Genomic DNA, 12584 nt, shown 5'->3' with positions numbered 1-12584 from the left:
GAAAGAGGAGACACCTCAAGCCGTGCTCGCCAGCAAAGAGAAGCAGCCCCTGGGCTCAGCTCTCAGTGGGGAAACATTTTTCCCACATTTCTCCCACATTTCTTCAGCTGTAAAATCCCACTTTTCTAATGCAGCCTCCTGGGATTTTTACAGCTAAAACCTGACATTCTCAGTGTAAAATCCGTTTAACCACCACTCGGGTCCCGGGAGAGGAGCAAGGGCTGCCTGGGGCACAGCCCAGCTTTCCCACGCCAGAGTGGGAGGGGAAATTACTCCTTCAGTTGCGCCACAAAGGTGGCCTTGTTAATGACACATCAATAAATTCACTCCTCTGCGCAGTGCCAGGCAGGCTCTCTCCTCACCCCACAACTACGGGCACAGCTGAATTAATAAAGGTCTGAAATGGCATTACCATAACACACACAAAGCTTTAGACAGCAGCGCTTGAAGCAAGTGTTTCTGGTCATTCTGCACCTACACATTCCTCTTCTGAAACAGAACCCAGAAATGCACTATGGCTTACTTCCAGAGCTGAATATATTGCTGAATTTAGCTTATTAAAAAAAAAAGAATCACAACAGCAGCACATTATTTTATAAACCCTGCACAAACAAAAGACAATTTAGCCCTTGCCTGCAAAACTATGTTACCAGGGCCTGGTATTTCAGACAGGAATTCAGGAAAGAAAACCAAAACAACAAAACAACCCCAACAACTCACACAGTAAAAGCTCAATTAATTGGAGAGAATCCTTAGAAAAAACACAGTCCAACTACCAAAGAATAGTTCTCCTCATTTAGAGCTAGAGCCAGCAGCAGTGCTGACAGCTCACTTCAGTTGTCTGGTAACGCACATACAAAATACACTTTGATTTACTACAGCTAAAAGGTTGGGACCTCAACAGACACAGAAAATTCCATTTCTAGCACTGGAGTTTCACTAGGCATAAAAGAGCAACAAAGAATTGGGATGATGGAAGGTGCTTAAAAACAATACAAAAAACCCCAAGGCAGGTGTGCCATGTTAAAAATTATTTCAGAATTTACCTGGTGTTTTTGTTGCATGAGAATGGTTAAACTCACCTAACCTTTCTGTACTGTTTCCTGATGTACGTATTAAATGTGGCTATAAAAGAGAAACATATACTTTTATGTTGAAATTCATTCCAAAAATTCCCTAAAAATATAATGACAACACTAACAAGACAAGCAGCTTTTCCAGCCCTTCACAGGCTGAATCCTTTTCCTCTCCCTTCCAGACTCAGAAAAGCTGCTCATCCCCTCCCTTAACTGCAGCAGAAAGGACATGTCTCTCTCCATCTCTCTCTTGATTCATTCCCCAGCTGTCACTCACACTCATGTCCCCCACTGCCCTCCAAAATACACCTGGTCTCTGGGAAGTGTTGAAATCTTGCTAAAACAGCAGAATCTTCCAGGTAGCAAATCCAGCTTTAATGCTTTGATTTTCCAAAGGGAACATCTCCTTCGGCACTTCCAGAAAAAATTTAAGTTGTGGTTGGCAAAGCAAAGTTCAATTTAAAACACAGGATAATTATCAGAGCTGATGGGCTTCCCCACTTAAAGCAGCTTTGCAACATGAAGCCTCCAATGCTCAAAATGTAGAATTCTGCCCATGTTAAATACGCCATCAAAAAAACTCCATGTAATTCTAGGCAATCATTCACAGTAAAAATAAGAGAACTCTTAGAAAAAAAACACAAAAGAAAATAAAACCTAGTTAAAATCTGCCAGTAAAATCAACACGGGCAATTAACCACCTTGCATTATCCACAGATGAACAGTAAAAACCCATTGAAACTGCACAAATTTACATAGGAAAAGTCTAAAACCAACTCTACTCTGCTTCCCACGATCTTTTTACTGATACCTTTCAGCACCAGGAGTTATCCACGAGCACAGGTGTTCTCCAAAGCAGCGGAATCACATTCGAAATGTCTCGAAGGGGGGGAAGGGGAGGCGCATTCATCCCGACCCGCTCCGACACCGCCGGGCCCTGAGCTGCTGGAGGAAGGGCTGCTGCCCCGGGAGCTGCAGCTATAGGTGGGTGGGGACTGTCCTCAAAGCTTCTTCTCTCGACCGATTCACACCTACATTCTGCAAAGTTAAAGACACCAGAAAGTTAAATTGTAAAGCAAAGGTCTCATAGGCAGCCGCGGGTTTTGCTCAGCACGCAGCTGTCACATGACACAAAAGGTGAGTAAATTTTAACGCTTATTTCCTCAAAATGCTCTGTAAAACACAAGGAAAAGTCCCAGCCCTGAGCAGGAGTCAAAACCAGGCTTGGATCTCATCCTGGTGTCAGGAGCCTTACAGAGCCCCTGAATTACTGGATCTCTGGTGCCAGTGAAAAGCATCCCTCAGACCTGTGTCACACCAGGTCTGGCGGGACAATCAGCCCCTGTACACCATATGCAGGTCACAATATTACAGCTTATAAAACCTTTTTTTCCTTTAACCACTGCTTTCACCACAATTTTCTAATCCACTGTCTCTCCCGGTCTTTATGCATGTAGTGTAAGGAAAAACAGGACGCTGCAAAGGTCATAAATCACACAGGAATCAATAAAATCTTGAGGGAGGGAAGCCCACCTCTCCTTGTTCCAGGCACACTCCAGGAAATGATTCCTTAACACCAACAGCCATAAAGCCAGTCCTGATCCTATCTGTGAGCAGCCAAGTCACTGGAAGAACTCTGAATAACTCCCTGAAGAGCTGGTAACATGAAGTGTTTCCTCAAGAGCTGGTAACATAAAGTTTAAAATGCACTTTGGGATACACAGGCATGTGGCAGATGTCACACTGACATCAGGGAATGCTCCCGTGGTTTTATAACCACATTTATTAGAGTTTACATTCAAAGCAAGTCTCTCCAGTCCAACTTTGGGGAGAGGAGATCCCCACAAGCACACAGTGAGGGGCCCTCTCAGCACATGCAGACACACAACTCTATCAGTCAAAACTCAACAGCTCAAAAAGCAGTTCAATGCCCTCCCCAACCCTGCTTTCTAGATTTTTCAGCCATTTCTTATGAAAGCAGGATATAAGCAGCCCCAAATTCTCTTTGGAGGTTGAATTCTGCCAACATTGCTCTGCCCTTACCAGTTCTCCTACATCCACATCAGCCCTTTCCTTTGTCACCAGCCTTCAAGCCCTTGGGTAAATCCCCACTTTCCACCATAACACCATGCCAAGGTTTCTGGAAACACACACACAGCAAATGCTGCTGGACAGAGTTGTCCAAGTACTGGAAATCTCTGCACCCGCCAGCACACGGCCTGACCCACTCACATCTCTTTGAAGGAAAGCAAAGCAACAACCCTATTTGAAAAAGAAGTTTCTACAAGAAGCATCTCTTCAGCAGCAAGGGGAAAGCTTCACAAAGCATCAGTATCTGCTAATAACATGAGGAGTTGGCAAAACAAGTCATATTCTGCATGGTTATAGGGGAAAAAAAACAAAAAAACAACAAACCAACATAATATGCTGGCATTTGGTGTGTTTGTTTGTGTTTTTCTTAGCAACTGATGCAACATACCCAGAAATTCCCTGGGACTGCAGAGCAGTCTCCACAGGCACTCCCAGAATACTGGCTGAAATCTTTTAAGCTGAACATCTGATGTTGATTCAAAGAAAATTAAATGGAGCATGAAATGGAGCATCAAAATGCAGGAATCCAGAGGTACTGGAAATTAGTCTGCAAGCAGCAAGAACTAGACAGCTCAAACATGAAGCTAAAAGGAAATGAGGTGATTAAGGCAAGGCAGAAGATACAGCTTATTTCAGTCAATAAGAGGTATCAGATAAAAGCAGCATTCTAACAACTAAGATAGACCCATAGGGAATATTGATAAGCAGGCAAGAAAGCTGAAAGCAGAAAAAGCTGGAATTTGAGTAAACACGAACAGGCTGTGGAAGCAAAGTGTGCTGAGCTGTCACCTTGAAGGAAGAAAACTGGGATAAACCCTGATAAACACCCCCAGGGGCTTATTAAACACAACAGCCAGCAGCGAGACCAGATGAACAGGGGCTTAGAAAGGGACCAATATCCTCATTAACAGTAAGTGGATTCCTACTCACAGGAATCCCATTAGATGGGATGAGGGCAGCTGGGATTGTACCCACTTCCAGAACAGCCATGGGCACTGTGAGAGAAAAGCCATACAACATGGACAGTGCTGCTGCTTAGAAAGGTGACTGAGGTTTCAGCCTTACTTTTTGGACCAAAAGGTATCCCTGCAACAGCTTGGCACCAAAGCACACCTGCACAAACCATCCTGAGAACAGGCACACACCAGCAGCAACACGGCCTGGGAAACGCAGGAGGAGGAATAAAACCACACACCTTTCCTAAATACTGTTTGTACCAAGCCATGCACCCTCTTCCTTGGCCAGCGCCAGCAGGAGCTTGCTGCTTCCAGAGCCTGCTCCCCGAGGCAGGAGGAGTCTGACTCTGCTTTGCACTAGAGTCCGTCTCACCCGGTCCTTCCTAGAAAGACTCAAAGTACACAGATTAACTCAAATACCCTCCTACACCTCTGTTGCTGGTCTCCTCATTATGGTCTGCCCTTTTTACACTTTTTTTCCTGCAGGACAGAGCCTCACCCAGCAAAGCGCTGTGGGTCTCCAACAGGACAGGCCCCATTTTCAGTTTTACTTTGACTCAGCTACATGTGATCTTCAGGTCTCCAACAGGACAGGCCCCATTTTCAGTTTTGCTTTGACTTCAGCTACATGTGATCTTCCCAGCAGAACAGGAAGATCTTGTACAAAGGCTCTTGCAGGCAAAAGGAGGAACGTCTGGAAACAAGAACCAGCACAGGCATAAACAGAGAAATAAACAGCACAGCATAAACATCTAGCACTCTATCAGTCAGCTGCCCCTTGGCAAACTGTGCCACGAACCGCTGCTGGAGCTTCACATCCAGCATCAGGCCTTTCTTCTACTGACAAAGCAAGGGCTGCTGAGCAATCCTGCTGTAAGAGGAGACCCCTTAGAGCATTCTGCTTTTAAATATCCACTTCACTCTGTTGCACGCAGCAGCACAGTGAGTGCTGTGCTCAGCAGAAAACAACATGCAGACACGGCCCCAGGAAATCCGGCTGGCAGCAGCTGGCAGGAGTGGAGGGTCCTGGGTGCTCCTGCTGCTTCCCTTCCCTCTGCAACCTCACCAGCCCCAGAGCAGGCAAACTCTGCTTTCCTCTCTGGCCAAGTTCCTGCCCCTGTCATCCTCCTCCTCCTCCATTTTCTCTGACAGCCCAAGCCATCCTTTTTCAAGCAGCAAAATGCAGTTTTTCCACAGCAAATGCCTGCACAGATTTTGGCTCCACCAGAAATGCAATGCATTTAATTTCATTTGGATGGTATTTCCTTAGCTGTGGCCTGTGGAGGTGACAGCACTCCCAGCTGTCTCCATGTGGCTCCTCCGTACCTGACTATGGCCAAGCATCCCTGTGATCCCTCAGGAATGTCACCTCACTGTCAGGTAAGAAAATCCAGGCTCATTGTGTGCAAGGGGGTAGAGCAGGCAAAACTTATGCCCAGACCCCAGAGCAATTAAACACGGAAAAGTGACCAAACACTCCTACATCACAGTCATGTCAACAACAGGAAAATGATCCAGGTTGTGCCAATCTTAGCCCATTCTGGGACAGTGGTTTAACTAAACACCAAGCACCACAGCAGGAAGCTCACTGGCCAGGAGGTTGTCTGGGTATGGCAGACATTCCCAGTCACTATAAACTTCTGAAAACTTCAGTACAGTTTTTTTTTAGAAGTGCAGATACAGAACTTGTTTTTTACTCCAAAGTCTTCGTTTGGGAAAAACATACCACCTGAGAAACCTACGAGATAAAAGCTTTCCACAACCTACAGTCCTGCTTACTTTCACGACTAAAAGACCCCCTCAGAAAACAGTTCCAAGGCTCAGTGTTTTTCTGCCTTTCCCTGCCTAAATGCTACCTGCTCTATGGCACAGGTGCTTTCCACAGCCTCGTGTTGCCCATGGAACACCACGAGAAAGGCCCCAAGGCACCACATCTCCCACAGCCTGTGGTCTCCTCCCTCCTGCAAGAGGCTTTCCTGTCGAGCAGTTTGGGATTCATGCCCTGCTGGTTTGAGACCCCGCATCTACTGGAGCCACCACCCAGCTACAAAATCCTCTGGTTAACTCTGCTTCCCTGTTCTGGAATGGTCAGCACTGCTTCTTGGAGCCCACATAAAATCCAGGCACACAGCAGCTGGGGCAGAGCTGTATGTGCTCCATCGCCCACACCCATACAAAGCAGGAAAGAGGGAATTTAAAATCACTTCTGCCCACAGGCAAACCCTAAAGCTTGGTTAATGCAGAACAGCTGTTAACAAAAGTTGTTTACTAAAAACATCTATACACATTCCTGGTCTTTGAATAATTGTCCTGGAACTAAGTGAAAACTCGCTACCCTGCTCCAACAGCACATCATTAATTAGCACATGTAGAGCACTAGTGCTGTGGATCAGTGGGATTAGGGATTTACAGTAATTATGGGTTGTTATTTTACACTACACGACAGACCAATCACTCCCAAAGGCCCTGAAACAGATAATACTGGTGCTCTGCTGGGCAAAACAAATTTTGACTTTCTTATCTCACACGGGATGTTGTGTTTCATGGCTTTCATAAACACACTGCAACTAACACTAAATGATTGCTGGCTGTTACAATAAAACTTAATGCTGCAGGATATTTAAATTACAGCAATTTACAAAACCAGCATTCCAGTGAGAGCCGACCAGGGTTTGATAACTCATCCACAATAAGTTAGCCAGTGCAACAGTTTTATTGTGATTTGATAAATTTTTTCAAAGTCACACGCTGTACAAACATTTGATTTGGGTTATGGGTTTGGTTTGGGTGGGGCTTTTTTATTTCAAAGTGATTGGAATGATTAGTTTTTCAATTTATTTTGAAGTAGCAGGACGAGAACAGCACCCCAAGTTCAATAGTTGGTCAGCACATGGGATTCATTGATGAGCAGGGGCAGTTACAAGTGCATCCTCAGGAGGTCTGGAAATGTCTACATTCTGTACAATAATAAAAATATAGAGAATATTCATCATGCAGCAGTAAGATCAACAAAAACCACCAATCAGATCCCTTCATAAGTACACGGCTGGGTTGATTGAGAAGCAGAGATGTTTTTAGCCCCCACACCCCGAGAGCAGGTCACTGTCCCAGAACAAGACAGCAGGAAAATGTATTTACAGTGATCACTGCTCCCTTGCTGACAGCACTACCCAAAGCCCAAGTCAGTCACATTTAAGAGGAAGTCTTTTACAGGCCCAAGCAGGAATCCACCTAATCATGTGCTTCAGCACAAACACATCTATTCACTGAGCAACTTTCCAGTCTTTTGCTGAAATGCCACATGCTTCTGTGCCATTTTTAACACACGTTTATGTTACAGGCAACATACCACCTCTAACAAAATTAAAAATATGCTCTCAGACACCTTAACCATTCAAGGCTGATCACACCAACTAGATCTCCCCTCCTTTTGCAGAGGCTGCAGAAAAACAATGAATAATTGAATGATGCATTGAATGTCAAAACCAAATGAAACCAAGACCTGAGTGCAGCCAAACACGTCAGGAATCACATCTGCTTTGTCACCACCTCCTGCAAGTCCCAAAGCCTGTGCAATTAATATTCTCCTTTCTACCAAGAGAGCAGACCATGATAAACTGTTCTGAAGTTTCTTACAAAACCCATTTTAGGCCAAATCATTGCCAATTCTTCAAACTTCACACTGATGGGTTTTACTAGTCTTAACTTGTTCCTCACTGTGGCAAGCCAGCTCACCTTGCACTAATATTCTCCCTCCCCATATCCCCTCAACAAATAAAAAAAGAGATCTGGCTATGAGTAATGCCCTCTCTGTTATTCACCAACCAAGCCAGATGTGCAAAGCAGACATTTCACCCCAGCACTTGTTTTCTGGCCCTAGGAAGGGACCCAACAACAGCTAAAGCAACTCCCCTGAATTATTTTCTGTAAAAGACTATAGACTCCTTCATTGGAAAAGGTCAGAACTTCAGCCACTACAATGCTGACAAACACAAGGCTCCAATCTGCTCCAGACAAATCACCATGGTACTCTGAGGTTCACACATACCACAAACACTCCAGAGCTTTGCCTGCTTTCTGCCATGTGAAAATAGATGTTTTCAGCTGAGCCCAAAAGGAGGGCACTGTTCTGGAGCACAGACTACAAGTGACTGGTGGGTCACAGAACAGCACACTGGGCAATTCTCAATCCAATGGTTTCATTGTTTAACAATGCTGTTGTGTGGCACTGTATTTAATTAAATGCTTTGACTTCAATAGACTACTTGAAAACTTAATTTTACAGAAGTAATTAACATTTTCGTAGGTGATTTAAATGAAAGCTTTTGAAATTTTCATTGTCCTCTGAGCAGCAATTAAATGCGGACAGGACCCACTTCATTCAGACCCTGAACAGTGTAACATCATCCATATTCACCAGGCTGGGTTTCCTTTGGGGCAGAGGGAGACGAGAATTTGAGGGGTTTTTATGAAAATGCCACTACTCCTTTTTTTATTTTTATAGAATTCATTCACTCAAATCAGTCTTGTGTCTTTGAGTCCACTGCAATGGAAGTGTCTTCATGATCCTCTACATGCACCTGAATACAGCCACCCCACACCAGTTGCCAGCGTGGCCACATCACTTGCTAGACTTGTGGAGAGTCACTTGGGGATTCAGGCAGAGCTTTCCCCCTTGAAATAAACCTCTTTAGTTAGAGAAGTGGCATTTTCAGCAACATTTCAGCAAGCTGTAAATTCAGCACAGATATTTTGATCAACCAAACTAAAGATGTTCATCTACACCATTTAACACAAATAACCTACTGCTCTAAGACACCCTCATGGATTTTCACAATGCTTCTCCAGCTTTAGGTACTGCAAAAACACAGACCAGATTTCCTAAACGTGACAAATCAAACTAAGATACAAAATGGCAAAGCAGAACAACAAAGCAGAAAAAGGAGGAGAGGAAATATGCAATGCAGTTGTTGAAGACAAAATGTCCAAAAGTCAGTATTTTCAGAATTTGGATTACCCAGGTCATTAAAACAAAACTTCTTTGCAGAAGAATTCAGCAAAGAACTCCAGCATGAATTCTGCACAGGAGTGAACCCTCAGTTATGAAAGGCACTTTGTGTCACATGCCCTCTTGACTACACACATAAAACCTCATTTCTCACTATATTCTTTTCACCATAAACTGTTGCTCTGAAAACCACCAAACACAGCCCTTTTTTCTCATGTTATCAAACTGACTTCCAATTCACCAGTAGGCACTGCTCCTAACCTCAGCACGGAATCATTGCCACGCCTGGTGGCATTAGCATGAGCATCTGCAAGGGAACCAGAGATCTTTAATCATGATGCATTTCACACAACTTTCATGATGCAGCGAAGGAGGAGCTTGGCACAAGCAGCAGAATCAGCCTGAGCTCAGGTGAACACTGAGGAGCACAGAGAGCCTGTGCCTGACGCAGGCAGGGCACGGAGCTGCCCCCATGGGCCAACATCTCTCCACTTACATTTCACAAACATGCTCAATTTCCTTCCCCTGGTTGTCCTGCTGTTTCCCGAGATCTAGTCTTCCTCTCCAGCTTTGGCTTAAAACACAGGTGACATCATAAATTCCTCTTTTTCATACAGCAATAACCACAGTTATGAAAAAGCTGATGATTTCTCTCCCCAGAATAAGCGTGGCATTCGTAACACAACTGTTGACTACACCTACTGCTGCTGAGTGACAAAGCCTGGCAGAACTTTATACAGTTTTTAGACTGACACCACATCTTCAAATTCTCATTCATTTCTCAAAGATAAACTATTCCAGCTAGAACTCACATATAAATTTGGTCAATAAAAAATTTGCTCCCCTGTCACAGTAAACCAGTAGCAAAGCTTCACATGTAAAATAGAATACACTCAGCTGAGTTATCAAATCAATTCTAGCCACAAGGACAATGGAAATCAACTCAGACAGTACATTTCATCAAGTTCTCCAATTTGAAAAATATTCTTACCTCGGGTTTATCTCTGTGTGTGTTTACAGCTTCAACATTCAGAAATATAGATTCTACTTTACATCCTGTTGATAGAAAACACATTTTTAGATACATCTGCTTTAAAAGCAAACTTATAAAAAAAGTACAATCTAATTTTGAGTTGGTGAAAGTTAATCCCTTTTCCCTTCTGATTTACACCAGAATTTCCTGAATTCTGGAGAGCTAAAGCTACAGAAATTAATCTGTTCCACCTGGATGAATATTATTATCAATCTGATAAACCATCTCCTCACCTTAGCTTTACCATTATTTTCTTTGAAAAAAATTATTTTTTTAAACATACACAAACATTCACTGAGAAAGTTATTTGTAACTTTTTGTGTTTTAAACATCCTAGACTTCTATATTACATGGAAATTCTAAGAAGATAAACGCTGCTCTCATTTTTTAAACATAAAAGCAACTACAAGAAGGTACAGTGTGTGTTGTCAGCAACCCCCATTCCTCTACACGTGCAAAGCAGTTTTAACATCTAAAGCTAAACAGAACTTCAAAGCTGACTCCTGAAAAGGAACTTCTGCTTTGCATTCAAAAACTCAAAATGTCAGTGAGGCAAGAAAAATTAAAAAGTGAGAATAAACAACTATTTCCCAGGTAGTATCAACTGACCCACTTAGAGAATGATATAACTACTCACTACTCCATGGCCACAGCACTTCAAGCAGTATCTGATTGCCAAACCCTGGCTTCTCTCACACAAACATGACTCTTACAAGCTACCACTACCCTACACAACATCCATTAATAGTCACTTCCTCTGACACACCAGAGTCCATCCTCTATCACAAGAATGTTTCCAGATTTTTCTCCTCACTTGTTCTCTAAAACTGTAACACACTCCATAGAATTGCTACATGACAGAAAAAGGGGATTTCTTAGAAAGCCATTGCACCTTAAAAAAAATAGAAATAGATTAGTAAGGCCAGGATTTGCCTTCCCTTAGGAAAGCCTGTTCTGAGACAGCCCATTTGTCAGGAACACTGTGAGCAACCACTGTGGCAGGGCCAGAATGCAGAGAAACAGTGAGCCATAAAACAGATTTTAAGGAGGAAAAGCAGACATCTCCCAGTGGAACAGGATCCTTACTCATCCTTCTGTCCACAGATCCACTGTGACCCTTGAGACCAAGCCAAGACAAGCTCTGAGCCCTGCTGCTGGCCTTTACTCAGGACTGTTGCACAGCAGACACTTCAGAGACCTCTCACGAGCTGAGTTTAGATCCAAAGAGAGCATCATGTGGAAAGCTTTAAATATAAACTAAAGGGACATGCCTTGCTCCACAGTAATCACCATGTGCATACTCCCAGCTCGTTTTTAATTACTGATGAGCACGTTCATATCCACAGCAAGCTGCAGTTTCTCTTTCCATAGACCACCACTGCCTTGGACTGCTGGGTAGAAGTCTCATCTACCCTGATCCAGCTGTCAGGCTGTAACAGATGTTCCCCTACTGCAGATCAGATCTTAAGGTGGGAATGCTGCTCCTCTCCAACACCAGGAAGAGCAAACCCCCAGGGGAGGCATTTCCCCAGAACAGGCTTAGCTGGGAGGTATCAAACCCCCAGGTCTGACCCTGCATCCTGCCTGGCTGGAGCCAAGTGACACATCAGCTTGGAGCAGTGCCATAGACCAGTACTGCAGAAATAATTTGCACAGTCCTTGTGTTTTCAGATGGCTGAATTCCAAAATGTAGGTTGGCTGAAATGTGTTCATCAGATACATGTATCAAACAGTTTAAAAGGACAATGGCATTTCTTTCACTCAAGTCAAAAGGGCAAGGACAGTGTTTCATACCACTTTGTTTCCTTCCTCAGTGCGTGAGCAAACACTGCAAACATCCAGGCCCCCTTAAAATTTATGAACTGTCACCCAACTTCTCTCCCCCTCAAAAAAAGAAAGGAAAACAGCAACAACAACAAAATCACCAGAGAACCCCCAAAAACCCAAACTGAACCCCAAAACAAAACCCAGCTGTGGAAAACAGGCAGAGCCTAGCAGGTCAGAAGAATCCAGTTTTAAAAAACCCAAGTTTTAACTGCGCTGAATCTTTATTTTCAAAGCCCCAGGTTGTCATGCAAGGCTGGGAACACCAGGTGTCAGCACAGCACAGGCTGTCGTTCCTGTAGGAGGACACTGCAATCAAAGCACAAAAATTCCTTCAGACAGCTTTCCCAGTGTAGCAGCTACTTTGTTTCATAATATTCTTTGTTTCAACTTGATTTGAAATTTAACAGAAAACAAAGTGCAGATGTAGACCTTTCCTTTTCAGACCTGACAATCAAAGACAGCTTCCAATTAATGACTGAACCAACATTTTTGGGCAATCCATTTTGCCTGGTAAGCTGTACAGATAATCTCTGCCTAAGATGATCTTCTGAAGTGGGATACCAGCAGATACAACTCAGCCATCACTTAACGAA

General features: G+C 43.7%; 1 protein-coding gene across 5 annotated transcripts in view; it reads right to left on the bottom strand.

Annotated features, from left to right (window-relative positions):
• Positions 1-1691: 1691 nt before the first annotated feature.
• The window catches only part of LOC103614257 (6-phosphofructo-2-kinase/fructose-2,6-bisphosphatase 4), a 53628-nt gene continuing 42735 nt past the window's right edge, over positions 1692-12584 (bottom strand). For 4 of the 5 annotated variants that reach the window (XM_017732359.1, XM_017732357.1, XM_008632155.2 and 1 more), the window contains exons 13-14: positions 10123-10187; positions 1692-2114 (exon numbers count right to left, since the gene is read on the bottom strand). In XM_017732359.1, the coding sequence (XP_017587848.1) occupies positions 2055-2114; positions 10123-10187 (125 nt within the window). In that variant the 3' untranslated portion in view covers positions 1692-2054. Of the gene's footprint in view, positions 2115-6817; positions 7081-10122; positions 10188-12584 lie in introns of those variants that run through there. The other variant, XM_017732358.1, reaches the window with a different exon arrangement.

Source organism: Corvus brachyrhynchos, unplaced genomic scaffold, assembly GCF_000691975.1.
Source record: "Corvus brachyrhynchos isolate BGI_N302 unplaced genomic scaffold, ASM69197v1 scaffold4, whole genome shotgun sequence".
NCBI classification, from domain to species: Eukaryota; Metazoa; Chordata; class Aves; order Passeriformes; family Corvidae; genus Corvus; species Corvus brachyrhynchos.
This window is presented reverse-complemented; position numbering and strand designations above follow the sequence as displayed.